Genomic DNA, 22,401 nt, shown 5'->3' on the forward strand with positions numbered 1-22,401 from the left:
CTTAAACGGAAGCTTCAAAACATTTTCAAGTTTTATGCACAGACTACAAGAATCCCTTTAGAGGCACAGGATCAAACAGTTGCAGGAAACCAAGAGCAACAGCTGAATAAAATAAAGTACCGTGGGTAGCTGATGGTGGGAAGCTACGCCGTAGTCTTCCATCCCATGAGCTGGGGCTGTATGAACTAAACCTGTTCCTTTTGCCATTGTCACGTGATTTGCAGGTAACAGAGGAGACACTCTGCCAGGAATTGTGGGATGAGCACAAGAACCATCTGCCAGATCTACACCTGGGGTGAGAGAAAACAGAAGAGAAAACAGAGCAACATCGTTCATGCATTCACCTTCTTTTATCAAAGAGCAGAAATGGAACAACTGATCAGCAATTATGTGCACAGGACACTATTCAGATATATTAACTCTTTATCTTGTTTGTGGGTTGATGTCCAAATGCTTTCAAATTTTCTGTACTGTTAATCTTGCACATAGTTTTTTTTTCCTCTGAGGAAAAAGCTTTTCTGCTACCTTAGACAATGATATTCCTTAGTCATGACATTCCACCTAGAGACACTCCACACATTCCTACTCCTTGGGGACCACTATCTCAGTGTTCTGGAAACAGAACTCAATAATGATTCAGTAGGCTAGAAAACCTGGGATTTGGGATCTATTAATAGTTCTGCCACTAAGCACTAATGTTACCATGAACAATTAATTTAAATCCTCTAAATCACATACAAATACAAGTGCAGTACCAATGAAGCTAGTGAAAATTTAAGGTTAAAAACCCACTGCAATCTTAGTAGCAAGACCTTGCTGGAAGTCAAGACTCATACGGTTTGAGGAACACTTCGTAACAATTTCATCCTAAAAGGAACGTGTTGAGGAACTGCTGCCAGATACACAACTACACAAGGGTAACAAATATAACAAATCTCCGAATACATGGGAAGATAAAAAGAACAAGTTCTAATATTAAATTTGTTTTCAGAAAGGTCCAACTCTACTATTATATGTTATCTGCAAATCATGCTATTCAAGAAGGTGGAACCTGTGAGAAGAACAGTTCCAGTTAATTTTACCATTAGGCAAAAACAAGATTATTATGCAGCAAAACAGATAAACTGTTTCCCTCTGAAAAAGAAGGCATGGGAAGATACCAAAACAACCTGAAAAAAAAATAAATCCTAGAAACAGATATCTCAGACCTTTTAGATAAGCATATTTTCAGCACTGAATCACTGATAAAGGAACATGAACAAAGTTCCCGAATGGCACATTAAATCCCAATTTGTGATAATGAATCAAAAGTCTGTCTATTAAGAAATATAACTGTGCAGTTTGTTAGGATACAAACCAAACTGTTTTTGTTTGTCCCTACAGACAACAGTCACCTACAAGGCTTCAGACACCGCTTAATAATGAAAAGTTTGAAAAGTAACATAACATGTGCTACGGATTCTGCTTCACTAGGTAATTTTAATAGTTTTCATAGAATTCAGCCCTCAGGCAGTCAGTAAGCATACTTGTAACTAGCCCCTTGGTCTCATCAGCAACAGATGAGAGAGGCAGACAAACTGCACTGAGTGTAATTAAGATTTAGATACTGAACAGGCCACAGACTTCCACACTGTGTTTATGTTTTCCAACCGTGAATCCAGGTATTAAAAATTACTAAGAAATCTATGAATGAAAATTCGAGCAATACACCAATAATAAATCTGACAGACTAATACTCCTCATGTTATTTTAGTGAAGCATGTTCTCAAAATATACACAAACTTAATAACAGATCGGAACTGAAGCAGTTTTTGGACACCTACAAGCAGATTTCTAAGCAAGTTAAGATAAACAATATTAAAACCTACCTTTACACGTTGACACAACCTCAAACTGTGTGTCCAAAACAGCAGCTGTAGATTCCACTCTATCTGCAGCAAGAATGAAGTGTTCACCAGTAGTTGTACACTTCACAATTGAATACCTACAATGCAAAGAGATGTGTGATACTAAATAATTACAAACACAATAAAGTTACAAATTCCTTAAACGCTCCATCTCTAAAAGACAGCAAAATATGTTTTAAGATCTACGTGTCCAATTCACTTGTACATCTAAAGAGAATTTCAAGATAAGATCAGGAAGAAGATATATCTCTAAAATTAAAAACTAAACCTGAAATTAATGTACTAATAGACATACAGAACAAAGCTTACAATTGTGTCACTTAAAAAAAACCCAACAACTCAAAAAACCCAACAACCTTAAATAAAATGTAATGTTAGTCCAGAATTGTTTTAACTTTGCTGATAAATATTGATAAGGACTGACACAGATCACTGAACCAAGTTAAAGACACATACTCTGAATCTGGCATGTAACAAACTGCTTGATTGGCTGGCACAGTCCAAGGTTGCGTGGTCCACACTAGCACACTAGCAGGGGATGATCCATCTACAGATGTAAATTAGAAGTACTTTACTTTAAATTATAACAAAAATAAAAGCTATCTGTTTTAAAATCCATACAAAACTGGTACCTATCACAGAAGTCAGCTTGGGTGGTGACTTCAACAGGGGAAATTTCATATACACAGAACGACTGACGTGCTTCTCATTGTATTCAAGCTCTGCTTCAGCCAAGGCTGTTCTGGGTAGATACCAAACCTAGAGTTAACACACTTGAACATGGAAAACTATTTACATACTTGCCAAAATTTTGAAGCCAAAATAGTAAGATGATTCTTACTTAGCTGAAGGGGACCAGAACACAGGTTTATAGTCCTGATAAATGAAACCCTGAAGAGGAAAGAGAGGGGAAAAAAGGAAGTTAGGAGAACTGAAACTCATGACAAATCAAAACATACTTGAACAGAAGTTCAATATACCTTATCATACATTTTGTAGAAGACTCTCAGCTGGTTTGCTTCATACTTGGGATCAAAGGTACGGTAGCAGTTATCCCAGTCTGCCATTACACCCCAACGAATGAAGGCGGATTTCTGTTTCTCAATTGCTCTTTCTGCAAATTCTCTGGCTGAAGGGAACAGTTCAATTAAGCACATGGTTTATGCCATTAAGATCAATATAATACCATTTAAAATATAGATGTTTTTAGAAAAACCTGAGCTGAACATACTGAATCCATGCACTAACTGCAGCTGTTTATCAAATAGATTATTATGACTCAAAAACTACGTATCTCGGAGAAATAGTTACATGAAATGACTGCAGGGTACACTGATCCAGGAGTGGCACTTTGACTAGCATGGGGACATAAAGCAACAAGTGTCTCAAGAACATAAAATTTCTTCTTAAGGAAGAGGAAAATAATAAATTCAGTTATGAAGAACAATTTCTCAAAATGCATTCTCATACAATGTGAAATTGAGTGAAAACCACCTCTGTTGATGCTGATTCAAAATTTTCAAAGCAACATGCATCTGAAAATAAGTTAGCCCATTTCATTGCTTCAATTTAAATTAAAACAGTTAAAATTGCTAATTACAAATGGTTTTGAAGCTGAATGTTGATGTTTTTCAATAGATATGGTATTTGAAAGTATTTCTTCAAAACAGGTTCTGTATAATGTAGGCTAACTTTCTCTGAGAGGATCACCCCTCTAGTTTTGTAGTATTGTTAAAAACAGAGTTAATAAATACATCTAATTACATATAACACACCCGTAATTATGATCTTGAGCCAAGCTGTCCTGATTAAGTGCAATTTTTATCACAGAATTACATATTGGTTGAGGTCAGAGGGGACTCCCAGCTTACGAGGAGCTTCTTCTTGGGTCCTCATCAAATGTGGTCTTCAAAACTGCTGGTCTCATAAATACTGGTTTCTTGCTGCTAAATGCTAGTCATGCAAGGCAGAAATTCAAGTCCTTGGTCCTTGTGGTTTTTTTAAACCCATGGTCAGTGCTGTGCGTGTTCATCACAGCATCAGATCAAGCCTGTATTCAGTTACCCCATTTCATAAGATTACATGGCATTCCATCTGCTTGGCAGACACATACAGTGATTCTAGAGAATGTTACCAACAGCTAATAGAAAAGCATCCAGTAAAGCAAAAAAGCTATCTATAAAGCATGAAATTCAAAATATGATGTACAAATACCCAAACCAGTTTTTTTCTGTAAAGATACTGCAAACAGTAGTTTACCTTTCTGTCTAATTTCTATTGGTGAAAGATTTTCAGCTCCTCTGACTTCTGACAATGCCTTCAACTCAATTGGCAAGCCATGACAATCCCAACCTGGCACATAATGCACTTTATAACCTCTCATCACGTAGAAACGATTAGTGATGTCTTTCAAAATCTGGAAATACACAAGGGTCAGTTAACACTTTAGCTCCCCCATGTGGCAAGGAATTAAGGTTCTCCTTTTAAAAGAACAAAAAACAAGCATAAAAGACTGCATGGTATGTTTACTTTTAAGACCATGCATTTGTGATTCTTCTTTCCCATCGTACTGTATTTTGGCAGAACTTCAGAAGACCTCTGATCAAAGGAATTAATATTCAGTATAGTTTGTAAACTTGCAAGACTTGGAAGCAAATAAATCTTACTTGCTCTCATTTTTAAAACATATAGCTGGATCTACAGCAGGGACCTAGTGTGTATTCCTGCTTTTTGATATAAAGTGGTCACGTACCAAAACCTGTCATTTTTAGAAGTCCAAGCTTTAGCACTAGTAGCTTAAGCTGTGGGTCACATTTCAGTCTTTCCCACCTGGTAACGTATGTAATGCTGTCATTCTTAGGACTGAATCTAGACATAGCCAAACAAATTTAGGACTACTACTTCGATGCTGAAATTTCCATTAAAAAAAAATTAAAACCCCAACATTTCATCAATGTTTAGTTATTGTTCCATTTAAGACACTCAGATAAAATAAAGTAAATGCAATATACCAAACTTGCAAAATACCCAAAGGAAAAAGAAGAATAGCAAGGCAGAGCTCAACCACACATTAGTTACATCATTACATAAAGAAATATACACTCATCAAAAGTGTACGTGTGGTACATTCAATACACAAACAAACTATGCATTTAATACTGCTTAGGAATGAAAGCAGGACTTTCTCTAAAAGAAAAACGTTCCCTTTTTACTGTAACATTCAGCCTCATGAATGAGCTCTCAGCATGTAGGTACCATAGACCAGTGCAAGGTATTTATGCCATGGTTTGGTATCTGTGTCACTGGCATCATGTGGGATTTCTCTAACCATGTTATTTGCTTTCCAAAAGCCCCATCTACCAAAATACTGAACGCTTTAAAGGGTTATTGATTTAGATGGGAACGGAGAACACACAGCATATTATAGGAAACCTTTACCACTTCAAAACAGCGTGCTATGAAAGAGTAAATAATTACTTTATTTAGTGCATGGCCAACATGAGGGTCTCCGTTGGCATAAGGTGGTCCATCATGCAGACAAAATTCCTGCTTTGCTTTCCTTTGCCTTTGCCATGAGTACAGTTCTGAAAAACCACATTTCTGCAGAGACAACAAGAAAACACCAAAATCATCCCAGGTCTTCGCACTTCCAAAAAGTCTGGATTTTGGCTAGATGGTAAAGCATGTGACACAGGCAAACAAACACAAAGAGTTAACTTAGAATTCTCTAGCTCTGTAACAGAAGATGTTAGCAGTTCGAAAGCATTAAAATGCCCGAGAGAGACACAATACTGAGCCTAACGTTATTATTCTGGCTGTCCACGACTAGGAGGGTTGTTGCTCTTTCTCCAAAGGAAACTGTACAACAAATTTAAGAGCATCCACGCTACAGATAAACAAGTAACGGAAGGTCCCGGCGTCGTCGCCCTTCTCCGACGGCAAAGTGCGGAAGGCCTGGACAGGAGCCGCCAAAGCCCAGACCCACCGGGAGGGAACGGCAGCCAGAGGCGGCCCAGGGCCCAAACACCCGCCTCCCTGCCCGAGCCCCGCCGCGCCCCTCCCGGGGCACACAGCCCCCGGGCGAGCGAGTCCCGCGCCCCGCCGCTACCTGCTGCGTCTCCAGCTCCGTCTGGGGCTGCAGCCGCCCCGGCAGCTGCGCGGGGAAGCGGCTGCGCGGCAGCAGCACCGTGTCCCGGTACTGGGAGTCCTGCCGGCTCTCCTCTGCCGGCTGCCGGCTGTTCACCTCCGAGGCGGCGGAGCGCGCCCAGCCCCAGGCGGCGGCCCCCGCCCGGGCCGGCAGCCCGACCCGCCCCGGGACCCGGGCCCCGAGCATCGCCACGGGCCCTCCGCCGCGCACCGAGGAAACGCTTCCGGCTGCGCTACGGCAAGCGGCGAGGCGGCGACGGGCCGCGGGAAGGGCCGTGACACGCAGCAACGCGTTTCCCGCCCCGTGGCGGAGACCTCCGGGAGGAGCGGGAGAGGCGGGAGAGGCGGGAGAGCCCTTCCGCCCGCCCCGGAACGGGAAGGGTTGGCGGCGGGGCGAGCGCCGGTGCGAAGGCGGCGGCGCGCCACTGAGGCGAGCGGGGAAAGGGCCGGGGCAGAGGCCGCAGGGGGCGGGCCCGGGGCCGGGCGGGGCGCGGAGCGGCGGGGCCGGTGCCGGGGCTGGTGCCGGGGCTGCCTCGGGTTTGGGTCAGGGGAGCGGCAGGAAGGGCTGCGGGCGCTGCTGCTGCTGCTGCTGCTCCTGCTCGGTGAGGGAGCGCCCGGGCGGGGGGGGGAGGGAGGGAGGGAGGCCGGGAGGGCGAGGCAGCTTCTCCCGGGCTCGGCACCGGGGAGGCCGCGCCTGCGACCCCGCGCTCCGCTCTCGGCCCCGCATCCCAAGGACATGGAGGGGCTGGAGCGTGTCCAGGGAAGGGCGAGAGAGATGGTGAGGGATCGGGAGCACAAGCGCTACGAAGAGAGGCAGAGGGAGCAGGGGGAGTTCAGCCTGGAGAAAGGAGGCTGAGGGGGGAGGCCTGGCTCTCTACAGCTGCCTGAGGGAGGGTGCGGCCCGGTGGGTGTGGGTCTCCTCCCCCAAGTAACCAGCAGTAGAACGGGAGGAGATGGCTGCGCGTTGTGCCATTGGAGGCTTGGATGGGGTATTAGGAAAAACGTCTTTAGCGAAAGGGCTGTCAGGCGCGGGAACAGGCTTCCCAGGGAAGTGGTGAAGTCACCGATCCTGGAGGTACCTACATGACTTGCAGATGTGGTGCTGGGTGACGTGGTTCAGGGGTGGACTCGGCAGTGTGCTGAGTTAATGGTTGGGCTTGATGATCTTCACGGTCTTCCAGCCAAAGCAATCCTATGGTACTGTGATCTACAGCCACCTATGTTACATTATGCGATGATCAACTAAATGCATTGAGAGAGCACTCTGCAGGAACACTGGCTGGTCTGGACTGCACTGCAGGCAGGGTAACACTGGGAATCCTAATCACAAGGGAATCTGGAACAATCTTTTTTGAAAAAAACCCAAACAAACAATAGAAACTCAAAAGGCCTTTAAGCATGTTGGTGCAAGAAGGTAGTGCAGCCCTTTCCTGCTGGAAGTCTGTAGGTGAACAGCAGTGGGACCCAAGCATTCCCACTCCCAATTCCTAGCCCATGTCTGCTGGGTGAATACTGTTTCTTTACCTTAAACAGAATTAAAAGGGTTTTTTTTACTAAATGTGAGTCCAAGTATATTGTAGAGAAATAGGGAGCTCTAGTCACCTGGGCTTTGAAGAGTTCAGAGAAAGAAGTCGCAGTTTCGCAATTGCATTTTAAGATGTGCTGTGTGTGATGGCCCTTTTCTCCTTTCATCAGGTGAAATTATAAATCTGAAAATAGGTATGCCTTCAGAAGAGACACTGAGATAGCCACATCAGCAAATCCTTTGTTTTGATGAATTGCAGCCGTCCTGTAATATTTAAGTATTTAAACATGAAAATACATAACAAGAACTGGGGAGCTATTTTATTTCAGTAGGTATCAGAGAAAACTGATTTGTGAAGTTGAAACCATTATATCCAACAATTTGGTTGCTAGGCTAGGAGAAAGCCTGCATGGTCTTTGGAAGTCAAGGTATGTTTTGACAATAATATGCAAATTGAAATTGAGGGATGATTGCTGTGCATTCTTTGTAGACTGTACAGTTTTGTAAGAGTCAAACCTGTTTGTCCAAAGCAAGCAATACATTCTTGAATGTATTGTGGAAATGCACATTAGACATTGCCCTCATCGGAAAGAATGTGTCATAACTTATGAATAAACTAGTTAGTTTGAGATGTGATACTTATGGCCAACTAGCACACACATCTAACAAAAACGGTCCAACACACCAGAAAAAGGGCCACACAAGACATGCAACCCTGTTAAAATATAAGGTACCTTTTGCACTAATAGCATACTTTGCACTTCGTTAGTTAGTTACTCTGTATAAGGGGGAGGTTAACCTCCCATTTCAATTTCTCTTAATAAATCTTGCTTTTTCATAAGAATATTATAATGTTAAGGTTTGCTTAGAGATTTCAAGCAAGTTCACTGCAGAAAGAAAGTAGACTTTGCTGCAAGAATGTCCGAGGAAAATGTGCTCAAGAAACACCTTGAGTCAAGCTTCAAGAATGTAAGATACTATTTCTCCATTGTTTTCTAAGGCTTTTGAATCTCTGTGCAAACACGTAATAAAACCAGGTCTTTAAAACAATTAAGTAAGCTTTAACCTCATTTTACAAAGCAGGATTAAATGTCGAGTAAAACGTCAAATGAAGAACAAAAAGTTGAGCCTAAAATCTTAATTATCTTCTGAGCTCAATTCTTTAACCCAAATTTCCCATCTAATATGCTAAGTTTTTTACTCTCTTTCAGAAGTACTTGTATTTCAGATATATACAGTGTGGAATGAACTACATACAATTTCCCTTCCTGTTAACTTGTTTCGCATGAAGGTAGATAGTTAAAATAGTAGCTATCTTCCCATGTGTTATGAGGTGTATTTGCTCTACTACATTCAGTTGTTTGAAAGCTACTTTTTGCCACAGGTGGAGATTCCAAAATTTCCTTTGTAACCATTGTTACCAGTCCAAGACAGCCCGCATGTGCGCTTTGGGTATGGACCTTGGCTGTTCTATGGGATTGCAGAGCACTTTGCTCCCATCCATTAATGTAAATAATAATTAACAGTAGCAACTGCACTTTGTGAATGTATTTACACAATCATTCTTTTAGCTTCAGAGATTTTCTAACTCTATAGATAACCATACAGAGTTTCTAAAATGCTGAAGATGTTCTTAAACCAGCTGAATTTGGGATTTTGATACCTCTAACATTGCTGTTTGCCTTTGCTGTAAACAGATGTGAAGCTGAGGTCACATCAGTGTATCTACAGTAGCCAGCCTTATCACCTCACATTATACTTTGCTAAGTAGATTTCTCAAGGAAGTAAGGAAAGACACCATATAACAACTTACTGCCACTTGGGCAACACTTGCTGCAATTGCTGCAAATACTAACTATGAGTGAAGCCTGTTAATGTCGTCTCCTATGTGGTGATTAATGAGTTCCTCTTTTTTTTTTTCTAGCTCTGTGCTTAAGTGTTTACTTAGAAGTAAATGATACATGTGAGCCCAACCCAAAAAACATGAAATCTGCACACATAGAAAAAAACTGTCAGGAAAACAGAGAAGGCAGTTAGTTCTGCATTTTAAATAATACAGTGTGGTTATCAATTCTTCTTTTTCGTGAGCTAGAGAAAAGCTGGGAGGAATGGATGATTGATAGCCTTTTGCAAGAGAGAGCTCACAGGGAATTACCCTGATGTGTGCTGGGGAACAGACATAGAAGACAATACTGTAGGAAGAAGGACAGGGCAAGCGGTGTTGAAGGAAGGAAGATGTAATAGATATCCATAAAGGAATCAAGAGAACTTATAGAAATATAGAAAGGATGGTAAAATTAAGATGAACAGATTTTTGCATACAAGTGCAGTGTTTGCAGTATCTGCATATTATTAGCTTATTTTGTGTCCACAGTCAGGCCATCCACAAAAGAGTATTTTATATTTGAACAATAAAAAAAGTAAAGTTAGTCTTGTCATCCTGTCTGGTAACCTTGTACTTGAGCCTGGGCACAAACCAACTCTGTAGATTCTGTTCTGAAGCAATGAACTTACGTTCAAAACTTGGAAAAAATGAGCACTTTGTGTAGACTACGCTTTTTAATAAAGTTTATGAGAAAGTGTTTCTGCTGCCATTTTTGTTTCATGCCAGATTTTAGTGAGAAGAACTGAGTTCTCTGTCAGACAGAACATAGGTATTTGAAAAATCTTGTCTGGAATAGCTTTATATCCTTCTGTTTGTTAACTGTGTTTTTTAAAAAGTCAAAGCTCGCTTCATTCCTACTCACTGGCAGTACCCACTTTCCTCTTCCTGCTCAGCTTAAACTGTACCTGTTTGTCATGTTACATAAAATATTTTCCCTCTTGTGTCTTCAGAAGAGAGAAATGTACAACTTTGCTTTTGTTCCTTTTCAGCATTCAGAATGGCTTCTCCAGCTCTACTCATGCGTGTGGTCGCCTCTGCCTATTCTGTTGCGGAAAAAGCTGCAACAATTGTGAGAAGTGTAATGGCTGGAGGAGACCTGGGCATAGTGGAGAAGGTATTACTTTTATTTTGTTCCAGTTTAATTCTTTTATTAATACCAAGTTAGATACAGGTCAAAGTGATATTTTTGAAGATCAGCAACTGGGGAAGGAAATACAGTCAATGCTAAGCTCTCTCGATACAAGAAATATTCCTTATTAAAGGATTAAAAGAGCGCTGCAGAAGTGTCTTTTGACCCCTATTTCTAAACATTGCTCAGACACTTAAAAGAAATATACTGTAATTGTCCTGATTCCCCTCACAAAACACAAGTTTTGAATAGTATGTCAGAATTCATAATAATGTACCCTTCCCATGAATTTCCATACCCATGTTATAACATCTGTACAGTACAGGTTGAAGAACTGTTGCCTTGATGAATTTTGGATTAGGATGAATCAGTATTTAGTTTCTTAAAACAAAAAAGAACCTTAGATTTTATTGTAAATCACAGTTTAAACATTTTTTTTGAACTTAAAATTTAATTCTAAATAGAAAACAGAAATGAAATTATAATTATCTGCATGAAAATCTTAATTTGCTGTAAGTTAGTAAGATGCATTGCTGAGCCAGGCAGATCTTTGTTTTGACCACAGTACTAGAACAGGTGGAATTAACTTTTGAACTTACTTCTAGCTTTACAGGTATGTTACAATATTATCAACTACATTAAGTCTCTATGTTAATTTTTGTCACTACATTGAAGTAAGTGCTGATATTTACATTTTTCTGATAATGAGCACTTTCATCTAGTTGTGAATAAAAGCCTGATACTTTATGACTTTTATTGTCGGTTCAGACAGAAGATGCAAGAATGCTCTTTTCTCCATTTGGCCAGTTATATTCATTGCTACAAAAACGTTTGCAAGCTTTTCTTAGTCCCTTTTTTCCTAAGCAATTAAAATCAAGTGTATGGGGGAGACAATTAAAAACATGTAATGATACGTGTTTTCAAAAGTACTTAGATGCATAACATGATTCTCAAAGACACATGTAAGTAGAATGTACTCTCCCACATAACCTGATTTTAGGTCTTTGGAAAAACTAATGGAGCTTCACTAAAAGAAAGCCTTAAAATACTTGCATCCAGAGGTAAAAATGGAAGTACTATCTGTTCTTTGATTAACCAGTTAATTTTAAATGCATAAACAAGTTTCCTTAAGCTTATTTTTTAAGAGTCCAGCAAGGTTAAGGTAATTTTAACTAAAAGTAAATGCTGGCTTTTATTAGTTTAATTCAGTTTCACTTTAAAATAATGCAGGTGTGTTAATATTATTTCCCAGTAAGTCAGAAATGCTGTTATTTTCTAATATAATAAAACCAGCAAATTAACACATTTTAAGCTCTGTAACCAGATAACTAAATAATTGTAGATACAGGCCTGTTTGAGGCCATAGAGGTCTCAGAATTCCTGCAAGCTTCCTGTCAGAGGTGGTTGGTGAGGAAAGAGAAAGAATACTAGAGAGAACCTGTATGTGCCTCTGCTTTACAGGGTGGAGGGAAGAGATGCATAAGAACAGAAAGTGCTGCTTCTTCTCATTCATCCTTTTTCTGCAGTCAGCAGCTGCAAAGATCAATTCCAATTGGCCTCATTTAAATTTTTAGAAAAGCTAGGAAGAGCACGTTCCACCTTTCCTCTCAACACATTGACTTCCCATCCATTAATCTAGATGAGGAAAAATAGTTCAAGGACAGTTGAATTTTTAGCTAGTTCTTCTCTTTATGTCCAGAGTTTTCCTTCCCCCAGTCACCTCTAACTTCTCAATTTAATTTGCTTTTCCTTGTAGCAGTTTTTATTTTCTTTTTCCTTTTTATTTATTTTTTCTTACTGGAAGTTAGGCATTTTGTCTAGCCCTTCTTACATTATTGGTGACTGTTTTGCAGAACTACTTTATTTTGTTTTATTAAGTTGGTGTCTTGGAACAAAGGACATTCTCTGCAATAACTCAGTCCCAAGTTCAACCACATTTATTATGGGGACAAGAGGGGAAATTTCAAAGAAAAATACCAGGTTTCGTAAAAATAGGGAATTGGATAAGGGAAAGTCTAGGTTTTGAGCATGCAAAAATTAACCTACAGCATGATACATGGGCTATTCCATTCCTATGACTAATTTATGTAGCTGGATAAAACAATTTTCATGTTTTTACCAAGTAAGACAAAAGCAGATAAAATTTTTGTTTGATTCAACTAAGACACATAACCTTGGATGAACTGGCTTTCTTCGTTCATGTGCTAAGAGAAGTATTTATTACTGGGATTCTGTTTCTGGACCTAAAGGGCTCCTTTATTCATAAGTAACATGAAGATTAAGATAAAAAAATATTAATAAATTACCCACTTCCACTATATAGCAGGTGGAAATCCACCTGGCAACATCTGTTTGGGTACACTGCATCCTGTGCAAAGGCTTTCAGTAATTTTTTCATGTCATCTTGAGACACTGAATCCAGTTTCCTTTCCTTTGCTGGAAAAAATATATGGATGTTACTGTCCAGTTCAATTTCACTGGTTAGCTTCTGGCCCTCATTGGTCTTTCTCTGCTAGACTAAAGGACTGCATGCTAAAGTTTATACATCGACATTTTTTCCTTTACTATTTATTTTAAACAAACTAGATTAATTCTAGTAATTAATTCTATTAATTCTGTATTTCTCCTCTTTCCTAATTTGCCATGTCTCTCCAGTGAGTCTTAAAATATTTTTTGTTCCTGTTAACATCTTAATTTTTGCTTTTCCCTCTTCTTGTATTATGCCTGGGCTCATACTTGTATTCGTTGATTCTGTACATGGTCTAATATTTGCACAAATACATACAGTACAATTGCACCAGGGCATGAGAAGAATACAGCATGTAAATATTGTTCTCATATCATATCACTTTATCTTGGCTTGGGGCTGTAGAGGTGTGGTGGTTTGGGCCCAACATGACAACAAAGGAACAGCCCCATGGCTGCTCGCTCAACACCCCCGTCCCACCCCACACACTCTGGGATGAGGAGGACAAAGCTCATGGCTTGAGACAAAGGACAAGGAGGGTTCTTCACTGATTAAGGTCACAAGCAAAACAGACTCAACTTGGGGAAAAAATAATAATTTTATTTCACACTAATCAAACACACACAGGACACAGACAATACACAGAGCAGGGCGTGCATATGTTACCCCACCCCTTCCTTCTTCCCAGGCCCAAATCACTTTGTTCCCAGTTTCTTTCCCTCCTTCCCCCAGCAGCACAGGGGGACAGGGGATGGGGTTTAGAGTCAGTTCACAGGCTGGTGGTTCCTGCTGCTCCTTCCTCCTCAGGAAGAAGGATTCCTTACAATCCTTCCCTAATTCCCCATGGGCTCCCTCCCATGGGAGAGAGTCCTCTACAAACCTCTTCATTATGAGTCCTTCCCACGAGGTCAGGACCAAGCTGTTCCAGCATGGGCTTCCCACTGAGTCATGGGCTGCCACATCCCCTGGCGTCGGGGTCTTCGACAGCTGCATAATCTGATTCCACTGGCAGCAAATCCTCTGGCCACAAAATCCAAGTGCAGTGCCCAAGTTCACCCCTCCTGGTGCCTTCAGGGAATGTTCTTCCACGAGTGCAGAGGGACAACCTGCCATCTCGCCATGGGTTGCAGGGAAACTTCTGCTTGGGCATCTTCTTCTCCTTCTTCCTCACCAACCACCAGCACTCCTCTCCTTCCCCCTCACCAACCACCAGCACTCCTCTCCTTCCCCAGCACACCTCTTCTCCTCCAGCACAGCTCTTCTGGCCTCAGTCCTTCTCTGCTTTGGTGTTATCTCAGTTATGTCATATGTTAATCACTGAGGTGCATCTATTGTCCCTCTAATGGCTCCTTGGCTGGTTTTGGAGCAGGGGGAGCTTCTTAGCTTCTTACAGGAGGCACTACTGTGGCACTTCCCCGCTACCAAAAAACTCACCAAACCAAACCAGAACAAGAAGGAAATTGCTTCTTTCAATCTCTAGCCAGCCTCTCTCAAGATAACTTACTAGACTGATAATTTATCAAATTAGACTTCTTTTTCATTACAAGGTAGATATTCAGAGTGACATATGGGCCGTTGAACTAGTTTTGTTGTTTTTTAAATACACCATTTCCTATCCATCCTTTGACAGACTGGAGCCAATGACTTGCAGACCAAAGCTGACCGGCTGGTACAAATGAGCATTTGTGCTTCCCTGGCACGGAAGTTTCCCAAGGTGACCATCATAGGAGAAGAAGTACGTGCCTACTTTATTTCATATTAACAATTTCACCTGCAGTGGAATTTGCTTTGGCAGGTTTTAAGAAATCATCTGTTTAAAAAAAAAAAATAAAAATTTCCATCCCATTTCATCTTTCCATTGCATTAGATTTGTCAAGTAAGTTGCAAGCAAATCCACAGTTCTCAGGCAAATCCAGGTGAGTCCAACATCTTTTTCTAATAATTTTGAGAATCCTTTTTTTAGGAACTGTCCACTGATGAGGTGACTGAGGAATTAATTGAAGATGGTCACTGTGAAGAAATACTGAAGAACACCTGTCCTGCTCAGTACACAGGAATTAAAGAGGAAGAGGTAACGTGGTAGTGCTTTACACAAGTCTTCACATTTTACACTTTATTACACATTGATTATAGGTAAGAATGTATTAAGACAAAAAGTGATTTCTGTGTTGGAAACTTTTCCTTTTGGTTTTAAAAACTGAGAGGTAGTAATGAGAATCACACCACAAGGGCGGGAAGTGCTGCATACCCCTGTGTGAAATAATGGGAAATAGAAGGCTGTTCCTTACAACTTGTGATTCAAATTTATTTGGAAGGAATCTGCTTTTCTCATAAGAAAGTATTGTCATTTCCATTTTCAGTTTAAGTCTAATATTAGCTGAGAAGTTTCTGTCCGTTCTTAAGATTTTTTTGTGTAAAACAGTATTGTAAACTTCGATCATATCATAACATTAACAATTTGATTCTCTTTCCTTACTACCATAAGGAAATAAAAGCACTAAAGTACGTACTTTGCATGGTCATTTACTTGATTTGTATTAACTAATTTTCCTTTTTGTTTTGTTTTGGTTTTTTTCTAGCTTGTAATATGGGTTGATCCCTTGGATGGAACCAAAGAGTACACTGAAGGTTGGCTTCTCTTTAATTCTGCAGATTCAAAAAAAAATTACAGCAGTGTCATAAAGTAGCATGTACAGGTAGATATATGATAGAAGTTACATACAATATTGTTTCATAGGGCTGATGTTGTTTCTATGCTTTTTGAGTTCTATGGAATTTTTTAATAATTTAATTTCATTCTAACCAGTATCAAATATTTCTGACGGGAATTCCCACAAGTTTTTAACATTTCGGGGAGCGAATTCCTGCCTTTGATTGCTGGCAGATCATCTCAAGCTTTTGGTTAAACTTACAATTTCACATGTACTTTGAACTGAGGAACTAAATCACCCATTTATGTAGGAATATGCTCAATTATATTTACATCTTCCTCTTCAAACAACCCAAATACTACAGGTGTATTTGTAGCCCTTTCAAAATAAAGCAGCGTCTTCCCCTAAATTGTAATTCTTTAGTTATGGGAAGAAACTCCTCGTCCTATCACTACATGGCCTTGTAAAAAGTCCCTTTCCAGATTTTCTGTAGCTGCCCTTCTGGTACTGGAAGACAGAGAGAGTAGGGGATTGTTCAGCCTGGAGAAGAGGAGGCTCCAGGGAGACCATATAGCAACCTTCCGGTACCTGAAGGGGCTACAGGAAAGCTGGGAGGGGCTTTTACAAGACCATGTAGTGATAGGGCGAGGGGAGTAGTGGTTTTAAACTGAAAGAGGGTAGATATATATTAGGTATTAAGAAGAAATTCTTTAGTTTGAGGGTGGTGAGACACAGGAACACGTTGCCCAGAGAAGCTGCGGATGCTGCACCCTTGGAAGTGTTCAAGGATGGGTTGGATGGGGCTTGGAGCAACCTGGTCTAGTGGGAGGTGTCCCTGCACATGCAGGTGGGTAGGAACTAGGCAATGTTTAAAGTCCCTTCCAACCCAAACCATTCTGTGATTCTATTAAATTGTTTTCAGCAGAGCCTAATTTGTGTCCACAGAAATAGGCCCTAAAATGAAGAGAAAAAAAAAGAAACCCCCCTAAAACAAATATGTTGAAACCTCACTTTAGCCTCCTACTGCATCTTAATGTAAAATCTTTCAGGCAGATTTTTTCCCCCTTTTCAGGGAAAGATATGTGCAACTGTCAACAAATTGCTAGTTTTGAATACCTTGAATAATTCACACCACAGTTACAGAAGAATGTCATAATATACTGCTTTTTAGTTGTATCTTTAAACTTCTTTCTCATTATGTGTTAATTATAATGTAGTTCTATTAAGATAATTCTTTTGGGGGCATTTTTTTGTAGGCCTCAAGGATAAATGACTAAAAGGCTATATCAACCAAGTTATTACACCTGAAAATCCTAATTAGTATTTTAAGATGCCAACAAGCTCTGCATATGAATTTGTGAACTTTCATTGAAGGGTTTTTCTTTTATATCTGTATATACACACAGACATATATATATATACACACACACACACTTTTTCAAGCATAACTATATTTGTATTATTTCTGTACAGGTCTGCTTGACCACGTAACAGTTCTTATTGGAATTGCATATGGAGGGAAAGCAATAGCAGGAGTTATCAACCAGCCATATTACAACTACGAGGTATTAAATTCATTGATTTGTTGCAGAGCATTGGGTGATTTCTAACTGTCACTTCTAAGCAATTTCTAGTTTGCACACTTTCAACTGAAAAGCAGTGTGTAGTGGAGTTTATGTTGTAATACAAGGTGGTGGATTTCTTATTAAATATATACAATTTTGAATGTTCTTTCCAGCAACTGGATTTCAAGGGCCTACTAACACACATACTGAATCCTGAGGCTTGTGTAATACACTAATACAGTGTATGTTACTTTCATACTGTACATATTACTGCAGTACATATAAAGTACATATGGTAAAACAAGTGCAAATTGGTATTTTTGCAGTCTTTAGTAGAAATTCTGTACTAAATCTTTGCAATAGGGGCATGTGATGTGTGGTAACTGCCATAAATCTGCAGCCCCAAATAAAGTAAGTCACTGACAGCTGGGCTAGAATGTATCAGGGCAGGTTTGAGGTGTAAGTCCAGAATGGCCAACCTCCAGGCCTTCACACATGCTTGGAGATTATTTCAGTATTATCTGTGACTCAAAAAGCTCAAGATGCAGTCTCAGTGATTAAACTTAGTATAAAGCAAAAGTTACTGATCTGATGTAGTGCATTTCATCAGCTGATTCTAGAAGCGCAATGCGGTATCTATGACAAAACATATAAAATGACAGTTAAGGTATTTTCAGTTACAGATTCTGCCTGAAGTAGAGAAATATACAGATATTAATTTGCCAGCCATTAGAGGCAGGACATATTACATCACCATAATGTCACACAGAAAATAGGAAATTATGTCAATCCCTTAAAGGAAAAGAGCCAATTTCTCACTTGGGGCTCTAGAGTAGTTCTTTTTAAGTGCCCCTGTTTAAATGGATAACCCAGTATTAACATTATACTCCCTAAAGCAAAGCTTCTCTAGATACTGCTCTCCATTTGTGATTTAAGGGCTGATCACAATGATTGACCATCATCTGGATCTCTCTACCTTTTATGTAGGCAGAAGCTGGTGCTGTGTTGGGCAGGACAATATGGGGAGTCCTGGGCTTAGGTGCCTTTGGATTTCAGCTCACAGAAGCACCTGCTGGGAAACACATCATCGTCACCACTCGTTCTCACAGCAGTACCCTGGTAAATGACTGCATCAGTGCCTTGAACCCAGACAGTGTCATCAGAGTTGGAGGAGCAGGAAATAAGGTATGAAAACTCCAAATAATTTGATTGTATTTGGACAAAGAAACCTATTACCTTTGGGAAAAAAAAAAAAGAAGAAAGAAATAATTTGCTGATTTGCATGAATGTACTGGAGACTTCCTCCTCCTTCCCCAGCACAACTTCTCTTCCTAGCATTCAGACTGCTATGAGCTAGAGAGTCAGAATTTGGTACAAGTATATTTGTAACAATGGCTGTGTTGGTCATGGCTGATGTCCATCTTCCCCAATATTCTGTTACAAGGGGAGAAAATAAGGAGTTTTAAGACTAGAATTACTAAATGGCAATACAGTTTAATCCTAATTATTAAGATATTTCCTCCTGTTCATGTTAATATGTTTTTTGTTCCAACTATCTAGCAGCACATACCAAAGAATAAAACAGGAGAAGCGTACAGTGATATTTCCTTTGCACACCTTCGCTGCATACAGGGAAAACTCATTTGCTGCAGTTTTCAATGCTTAGTTTTGTCATGGTTGTCAAAAACAGACCCTCCAATCTCTTTTCTCCAACATTTGCAAGGCCCAAAATGGCACTAAGACAACATAGAGATATCTGCCACTTTATTTTCTTAGTACTTGCATAAGATGGGAATTCTTGTTTCTGAAACTAAAAGCATTCTGTGGGCTGTGTTTATAACAATGGAAAACAGATCATGCAGAATACTAGTACAGTATAGCTTTGTAAATCTTAACATAAGCTATTGTAATATTGTAAAAGAAATGACTGGTGTTCCTTTTCTGACCATAAGTGCATAGAAGAAACAGATCTAATTCTTGTTTCCTGGTGGTTTTTTACCTGTTTCTAAATGCCTAGATCCTTTGCAATGATTGCCACTCTCTACTCATAACAGATCATTCAACTCATAGAAGGCAAGGCATCTGCTTATGTATTTGCCAGTCCTGGCTGCAAGAAATGGGATACATGTGCACCTGAAGCTATTCTACATGCTGTGGGAGGTAAGTTAATAGCATGCTAAATTCCAAGATAAGTGAAACTGCATCAGCTTAAAGTTGCTTATACTTTTCATAGAAAAAAAGATCAAAACATGTCTTTGGAAAGAAAAATGTCAGAATGTACATATTTTAAAATAGTCATGATTCACTAAGAACTTTGAGGCCTTTGAAATCAACAGTAACTCTAAAGGGGCAGGAAAGTATGCTCTGGAAAGCATGATATGATCTGTTTGCCCTGGAGTAATATAGTCAACAACTGTCAAATAATTTAAGAAACCAAATTCCAAAGTTTTTGTTATATTATTTTTAATATTTTCAAAACAAATTAATTTTTTTCTATTGGCTACTATTTCACAGTAAAATCACGTTGTCCTACTAACTGGATATAGTAGTTTATTATTAGCAACATATTATATAATATGTGGCTATTTTTTAAAACAACAAAAATAGGCCAAATCATGCAGTTGTTCCTCACATGTACAATCTCCAAAATTGAGTAATTAGTGTAATTCAGTAAAATTAGTGGTCTCCAGCCAACATAAGCCACTTCACCTTTCTAGGGGCTAAGTTATTACAGAAGTTATGAAGTCTCACTGACAGGAATTTAAGTATTATTATATGTTTTCTGATGTTCATGTTTATAGACCTTTTACCACTATATGCTAAAACTGTGGGTTTCGATCTCCTAGATTCTGTCAGGCAAGGGTAACAGGTCTCATAATGACATGATTTAATTCCTCTCTAGTGCTGGTAACTGGGTAACTTTAAACAGGTTAGCTGAGGCACAAAAAGATACCAATCTGGGGCAGCACAGTGCTGTATTTAGCCTCCCTGTTATGTAGGTATCTTATCGTTAAATTAGCTTGCATAAAGAACTGTGTTGCTTTTGCTAAGTCATTTCTAGAAACTAATTTAAAACTAGCTGGGGTATTTCTATACTGCTACTTGTTGTACAGAGTTACTCTGGCTTTTACTTGAACGGAGGACTTTTCTTTCCTTCTTGTCAATGACCAGCATAAAAAGTACTCAGGAAGCATTTAATTAATCCATAAGACAGAGATGTTGTTTTCCTTTCCTGAAACACAGTGAATTTAAATACTGCTGAAAGAAAATAAAACCATTAGGTATTTGTTCTCAGTGCAACAGTTTTTTATTGACTTAAACGGAGAGCAGAGATATTTCACATCTGAAGACAGGCACGTATAGGCAAAGACTGGGGTTTTTAGTTATATCACACTAATAAAACAGGTTCTCTCTCTCCAGCTCCTGTTTCCTGGAATCTTTTTTTTTTCTTTTCTTTTTGCAGGCAAAATAACTGATATCCATGGAAATTCATTTCAGTACAACAAGGAAGTGAAACACATGAATTCAGCTGGGGTCCTTGCCACTTTGAGAAATTATGACTATTATGCCAGTCGTATTCCTAACAATGTTAAACAATCTCTTGTGCCTTGAAGTAGTAAAGCATCTTCACTTGGCCTGGAAGGTTGAGAAAGTGAGCTTCGAGAAAAAGAAAGGAGATAACTGAGCCTGAAATTTTGTTTTATAGAATCTGAACTGAATTCTTACATTGAGGTGCTCAAAAGTTTAAAAATTACATACAGAATCTCTGGGTGTCTGTTGGATCAGATTGTTTTGCTTGTTAAGCAGACAACATCAAAACAGTCACATTTCTTCAATAGTTGTTTTGATATTCCTTGGGAGTATTCATTCTTTGTCACTGTGCTTAATATAATGCTAAACATAGCACTTCAGACCAAAAATCATCTTAGTATTCAGGGCACACAATCATGTTAAGTAATTTGCCTGATCTTGCTCAATGTTTTTGTTGTATGTAGTGAACAAGGGATTATTTTGTTAAACACAAATGAACTAAGAATTTGCCTGGATGGATTAGCTCATTTATTATAAACTTTTTTGATTCCTAGAAGTGAATCACTGAAATTCTTTATCTGCACTCAGTTTTGGCATGGCTGAGGTTGGTATTGGTGGTGAGTTGGGTCATCTGAATTTTGCAGGAGCCAGGACACAGTCCAGCTGGGCTTCTGACATCTCAAATAGGGGTTCCTGGATCATTTGATCCCCTGAGAATCAGTGAAGCATTAGTACAGAAGGGCTCAGGACACCTCAGTTGAGGACAACCCAAGGAAATTGCAACAGGGGGAGGAGCTCCCAGCACCGCTCTGATCATCTGAAATGCCTCTGTCAGGATGTATGCCAACTCAGTCTTGGAGAGCCTTGGGCATCCTAAGTCACTTTATCACACATGAGGACAACAGAAATGTCAAAACTTGAAATTTTTCATGTCCACATTTTGAGAGAAACGGAAGTCCAGGTGCCTTTCCAACAGCCCCAAGAGGTAAGGAACCTGACACTACCACTTCTGTCTCCTGTGGATCATAGGCATGCTAGGGAAAGGGAGAGCAGGGGACAAAATCACCTGAAATGAATGTAAAAATTGGGAGGGCCTGTTTGAGTCAGTTTTCCCATAGGTATGGGGGTTAGGAAAGCAGGATTCAACCGTTCAGTCCACTTGAACATAAAAGAGAAGAAGTAGTAAATTACGTATGACTAGTTAAAATAGGCAACTTTAGCTAAAACAGAAGTCCCCCCTTCAAGCTGAACTTGGGATTCTGGAGTATCTTGAGCCACTAGGGCCCCTATGGACTTCGTTTTCTCCAGGTTTTGTGACCCAAATCCCTCAGTCTCAAATAAAGGAGTCTTAGGGCCTCCCTTTCCCTAACAATGTGGGACATATTGAGGCATGCCATGAAGAGATACCATTTTCAATGGACAACACACAGTTGTGTTTTTCTTTCTGTTCTCTGTGTGGTTGGAAGAGTGGCATATATTGGGTTCTCAGGCTTGTGGTGTTGGGGAGGATGCCTGAACTTGGCTGCTTGCCTGTCTGTACTGAAGGCCTAAGCTCTCCCAGCATGATTTTTTTTGGCCTTAACCTCTGCTGCCAC

At 39.9% G+C, this 22,401-nt stretch overlaps 2 protein-coding genes across 6 annotated transcripts in view; one reads left to right on the top strand and one right to left on the bottom strand.

Annotated features, from left to right (window-relative positions):
* The window catches only part of IARS2 (isoleucyl-tRNA synthetase 2, mitochondrial), a 31,810-nt gene extending 25,401 nt beyond the window's left edge, over nt 1–6,409 (bottom strand). Inside the window, exons 1-9 of the mRNA XM_051614506.1 lie at nt 6,016–6,409; nt 5,385–5,507; nt 4,167–4,323; nt 2,888–3,036; nt 2,749–2,798; nt 2,540–2,649; nt 2,364–2,454; nt 1,869–1,984; nt 121–290 (exon numbers count right to left, since the gene is read on the bottom strand). Coding sequence (XP_051470466.1) covers nt 121–290; nt 1,869–1,984; nt 2,364–2,454; nt 2,540–2,649; nt 2,749–2,798; nt 2,888–3,036; nt 4,167–4,323; nt 5,385–5,507; nt 6,016–6,240 — 1,191 coding nt within the window. The 5' untranslated portion in view covers nt 6,241–6,409. The remainder of the gene's footprint in view (nt 1–120; nt 291–1,868; nt 1,985–2,363; nt 2,455–2,539; nt 2,650–2,748; nt 2,799–2,887; nt 3,037–4,166; nt 4,324–5,384; nt 5,508–6,015) is intronic.
* Nucleotides 6,403–21,362, top strand: BPNT1 (3'(2'), 5'-bisphosphate nucleotidase 1). 5 transcript variants are annotated; one of them, XM_051614511.1, is made up of 9 exons: nt 6,403–6,456; nt 10,453–10,577; nt 14,690–14,794; nt 15,023–15,130; nt 15,639–15,687; nt 17,184–17,275; nt 18,263–18,460; nt 19,330–19,435; nt 20,739–21,362. In XM_051614511.1, exons 2-9 carry the CDS (start codon nt 10,461–10,463, stop codon nt 20,885–20,887), a joined length of 924 nt encoding a protein of 307 aa, XP_051470471.1. In that variant the 5' UTR covers nt 6,403–6,456; nt 10,453–10,460; the 3' UTR covers nt 20,888–21,362. The 5 variants fall into 5 exon arrangements, with proteins under 5 accessions (XP_051470471.1, XP_051470470.1, XP_051470468.1 ...); XM_051614510.1 differs by lacking the exon at nt 6,403–6,456 and adding an exon at nt 6,550–6,655; XM_051614508.1 differs by lacking the exon at nt 6,403–6,456 and adding an exon at nt 7,144–8,006.
* Nucleotides 21,363–22,401: the final 1,039 nt, after the last annotated feature.

This window comes from Apus apus, chromosome 3 (assembly GCF_020740795.1).
Source record: "Apus apus isolate bApuApu2 chromosome 3, bApuApu2.pri.cur, whole genome shotgun sequence".
NCBI lineage: Eukaryota > Metazoa > Chordata > Aves > Apodiformes > Apodidae > Apus > Apus apus.